This window comes from Miscanthus floridulus, chromosome 8, assembly GCF_019320115.1.
Source record: "Miscanthus floridulus cultivar M001 chromosome 8, ASM1932011v1, whole genome shotgun sequence".
Classification (NCBI taxonomy): Eukaryota; Viridiplantae; Streptophyta; class Magnoliopsida; order Poales; family Poaceae; genus Miscanthus; species Miscanthus floridulus.
The window spans coordinates 72,579,416-72,583,901 of record NC_089587.1 but is presented as its reverse complement, the minus strand read 5'-3'; the positions used below and the strand labels follow the sequence as shown (position 1 = coordinate 72,583,901).

Here is a 4,486-nt window from a genome sequence, read left to right as displayed (position 1 = left end):
GGGCGTCCCCGGTTGGATGGCTCTAGTCGGCTCTGAGTGCGCCGGTCGGAGAAGAGCGGTGAGCAGGGTTCTTGCGATCCCTGGTCGGAGACGCGGGGTCGGAGCCAGAAGTAGTGTTTTGGGCCAGGCCTTCTGATCGGAGAGGCCGTCTGGTGGCGGCTGGAGTCGAAGCGAACGCTCCGGTAGGAGAGGTGGACCGAAGCAGCCGACGAGAGGGCGTTGTCCTCTTCGGCCAGACCTTTCGGTCGGTGACTGGGCCGCCCTTCTGGTCTATCATTTTAGACTCTTGGGCCGGCCCATGAGTTACGCGCTGTCTGCTCTGGCTAAGCCTTGGCGTGGAAGCCGGTCCCCGAGGGACCCCGGGTTTATGAACCCAACACAACCCATAATAACCGTGGCAATAGTTACAAGCAAAAGCAACCAAATCCAATATAGTTGCAATAACACTAAGTAATTGCAACAAAAACCAATACTATTGCAACTCGAAAATGTCATTGCAATAATGCCAACTAATTGCAACACAATTCTTAAATGGTTCCAGTAGCACAAGCCTGTTGCAATGACAAACCACACATATTGCAACAAAATTAGTCTGTTGCATTATAGGCACATATTGCAACCATTTTTTTTGAAAAGGTTGCAATACGACCTACCTATGACAACTAAATTAGTGGTGTTGCAATCATGTGGCGTGGCATTAGAGGTAGAACTTGTAGTGGGAGCGCCGACTGCCGCCGTCCTATGCGAATATGTTCAGCTATGGGACAAGGTCGACGGCATTTAGTTACAGCCACACGCCCCGGATCGTTTCATCTGGAAGTGGACTGGAAGCAGCGAATACACAGCATCCTCGACATACCGAGCATTCTTCATTGGCATGACATCGTTGGTGGGCGCCAAGGATGTCTAGAGAGTGTCGGTTCCGCCCAAGGTGAAATTCTTCTTCTGGCTTTGCGTTGCACGGTCGCATGTGGACTGCGGAGCACCAGAGGCGCCATGGACTACAGCAAGACGCCGCATGTGCCCTTTCCGACCAGGAAGACGAGACCACCGATCACCTACTAGCCTCGTGCGTGTTCACACGCGAGGTTTGGCATCGCCTATTGGCAAGAGTTGGTTGCCAACACCTGAGACCGACCGTTGAATCCCCCCTGGCGAACTGGTGGCAGCAGGCACGGGGAGCCATTCTGGGGCCCTTTAGGCGCGGCTTTGACTCCCTTGTGCTGCTCGTCTCATGGGAGGTTTGGAAAGAGCGCTACAGGTGGACGTTCAACAACTCCAAGACATCGGCTCAAGTTCTCGCTCTAATCTATATTATAAAGGACCAATTGAAATTATACTAGGTTCACCCACAATTTCAATCCCCCACAATTATGACTTTCCCTTCGTACACTCTAAAATATGTCTCGAAAATACAACAGCATTAAAATCATTAGACTTCAACACGATCTATTGGTCAGGATTGTTTGGATCAACCAGAGGCTTCGACGCACCCTATCAACCTACCTCTCCCCGCCCGCACGACTGCACCACTGAGGCCAACGATCCTCGTTTCGAAGCACGGTACCTCCTATTTCCAGAACCAAATCTCCGAAACAACTCAGAAACCAAACATGAGACTCCCACGCCTACGCTGCTCCGTCCCCTTCCTCCCGTCGTGGCCCCCGCCTCCTCCACTCCAACCAAGCCAGGCCAACGCGGAGGCCCGCCCTCCCCACCCCTCCCAGATTTGTAGCTTGCACCCCGCGAATCCCCTCCCCCCTCTTCCCTCGCCACGCCACGCGCTGCCCGCGGCACCTGGAGTGGAGCACACCCTCGTCCTCTCCACCACAATTCCCGAGGCGGAAGACGCTTCCTGCCTTGCGCTCGCTCCTCCCTCGTGATCGGTGCCGCGGGCGAGGCGGAACGCGGGCAAATCGCGCTGCCCGGTGCGGGGAATCTAGGGTTCCGGCCATGCCGGCCGCGTCGTAGGCGGGGGTCCCTGCCTTCGCCACCGGCGCGTGTGGAGATCTCGGGGCCTCCGAACCCTAGGGAGCGCCAGAGAGGCCGGCAGCTACTGAGACATGGATGTCGACTCGCGCATGACGACGGAGTCCGACTCTGATTCCAACGCGGCGGCCGAGGCCGCCCACGGGGGCAGCGCCGGAGGCTCGGGGTCCGGGAGCGAGACCTCGTCGTCGTCCGCGCCCTCGACGCCTGGGACACTAGGGATGCCCACGGCGGCCCCGAATCCGGCGGCGGCCGGTGCTGCGGGGCCGAGACCAGCGCCCGGGTACACGGTGGTGAACGCGGTGATCGAGAAGAAAGAGGACGGGCCAGGGTGCCCATGCGGTGCTGGCTGTCGGGGAGGAGGGCACGCCCGGGTACATCGGACCGCGGCTGATCCTGTTTGGTGGGGCCACCGCGCTCGAAGGGAACTCTGCCACACCACCCTCTTCGGCCGGGAGCGCGGGGATCCGTATGCTTTCTATCTATCTTATATATGGCTTGTGTTTTCTGATTTTGGGATTTTGGAATGTTGGTAGGCCTTGTCTCTCCCTAGGGCGGTTCTAGGTATGCTTGTCATTCATGAGGGTCTGGGCTGGGCTGGGCTGAATTTTGGATATAACTTGGAGCAGTTTGGCATTCAGATGAATTTATGGGATTAATATAAGGTTATCTACAGAAAATCCTTGTTATAATGTGGGTACAATAATTCTGAATGCTAATTTCTAATGTGGCAGTTAGAAAACTGATGATGGTCTGATTTTTACTCACTAGGGAAGTATAAGCCGTCATGTCATTTTAGATTATAATTCGACTAGCTGCACATGAAGTATAAGCCGTCATGCCACCATGCATTGCAGGAAGGTACTATCGTCCCTTGGTGAGATTTGTTTTTTCCATCAGAAATCCATCAGTTCATGTGTTATTTGTCTCTGATGATTCGATCCAATAATTCAGAATCTATCAATCTGTGAGACAAAGTGTCCCAGAGATGAACTAACCTATTAATTTTAGGCAATCTGTGGGACAAATGGGCAAGACGTGCGTGTTTAGTGTACGAGTTTAGTTTGGCAGCCTGGACAAGTAGGAATCAAGTCAAATGACTATCTCATTTTGTAATTGTATTGCTTGTATGGTTATGCTTTTAGGAGAGCCAGACATGAATAATTTATCCGGAACTCACTTGTGACATTTCTGTTTTGTTTATTTTATGTTTGGATCAGAGTACAAATATGGTGCAAAAAGCTGGCTGCCCATAGAACATAGATGGTTTTTACTATCTCGGCAGTCTGATTGTTCCCATGTTTCAGACTTGGAAAACGTTCTATAAGGGACAGGTAAAATAACAATTGTGATATTTTCCATTTGAGTAATTTGTCAGTATAGATTTATGCAAAGTTGTATATGAAAAGATTAGGTTAGTTGTGTGTAAAAGTTCAATGATTCGAATGGCATGAGATAGGCAAGCTCTGAAGTACTGGGATGTACCGGTCAGTGTCCTCAGTTGTAAGACTTGGATTTTCTTGTTGTTTGCCAAACTGTTGTGTTATATATATGTAAAACTTGGAAGGTGGATCGGCTTCTTTCTTTCTTTTAAAAGATGGAGTATCTTGTGTGATGCTCTTCTTTGTGACTTTGAAACTAAAAATATATACTTGTGACTTATAAAGGATTTCTGGAGGTTTCGCGTCTATCTAATATATTACTAATTAGCTGGCAGCGGTGGAGAAGGGGTGTGGCTGGATCTGGAGGCAGTGGTGGCAGTGTACAGCGACGATGTCGGCAAGCGCCCCCACACTGACTCAATTCAGCAGTAAGCACACACTGATTTTATTGATTTTATGAGGGCACATGCTTGTTGAGTGGCCATGAATTTTTGCCTTCAACTGGTGCTATTCACTATGTAAGAAGTGGCCTATAAGGACGCACACAAAAGAATGGATTGCCAACAGTTCAGTGTGTTCTAGAAATTTTCATTGGGATATACAAATCTGTGGCCTACTTAGATTATGTTGGATATCAAATTTTGAAGATTACCAGTTTGTGAAACAATTTTTGTCTGCAGCAAGGCATGATCTTTTTTTGGGGGGGTCTTTGAAGAAATTTAAGTCAATTTTCACTATAAAGGAATTTTCGATCATATGTTTATTTGCACCGTGGATGTTGAGTGGTGAGTGGTAACTTGCTAAGTTGTAAATGCCAAGTCTTATGCAGCAAACTGTGTCTTTTGGTTGTTTTCATTTGCATGTTTGAATGTTGCCGGGCATTGTACTAGTAATAATATAATTACCGATGAATGACAATTTACAAATTGTAGAAATGGGTCCATCAATCACAGCCGTGCCATGAGAAGCTAATTCCTAAGACGCCAATGGTTTGGTAAACCCATCATCCACTTGATTTGTCGAGCTGATGAATCTTATATCAAGTTGCTTGACCCAGCTTATTCTCCCACAAAGTGATAGTCAATCTCTGTCAGCCTGTTCGTTTGGTCATAAAC

The 4,486-nt window shown here is 49.3% G+C and overlaps 1 protein-coding gene across 3 annotated transcripts; it reads left to right on the top strand.

The window, feature by feature from the left end:
* Positions 1–1,700: 1,700 nt before the first annotated feature.
* LOC136472564 (serine/threonine-protein phosphatase BSL2 homolog) lies at positions 1,701–4,092 on the top strand. 3 transcript variants are annotated; one of them, XR_010762380.1, is made up of 3 exons: positions 1,701–2,458; positions 3,210–3,323; positions 3,707–4,092. XR_010762380.1 is itself a non-coding variant. In XM_066470263.1 (2 exons), exons 1-2 carry the CDS (start codon positions 2,064–2,066, stop codon positions 3,250–3,252), a joined length of 438 nt encoding a protein of 145 aa, XP_066326360.1. In that variant the 5' UTR covers positions 1,701–2,063; the 3' UTR covers positions 3,253–3,688. The 3 variants fall into 3 exon arrangements, 1 of the variants encoding a protein (XP_066326360.1); XR_010762379.1 differs by having other exon boundaries at positions 3,700–4,092; XM_066470263.1 differs by lacking the exon at positions 3,707–4,092 and having other exon boundaries at positions 3,210–3,688.
* Positions 4,093–4,486: the final 394 nt, after the last annotated feature.

Excerpts from the sequence above, each read along its gene's own strand:
- LOC136472564 (XM_066470263.1), top strand. The coding sequence starts at position 2,064 with ATGGATGTCGACTCGCGCATGACGACGGAGTCCGACTCTGATTCCAAC. Across the intron at positions 2,459-3,209 it reads GGCCGGGAGCGCGGGGATCC|AGTACAAATATGGTGCAAAA; the intron begins GTATGCTTTCTA and ends TGTTTGGATCAG.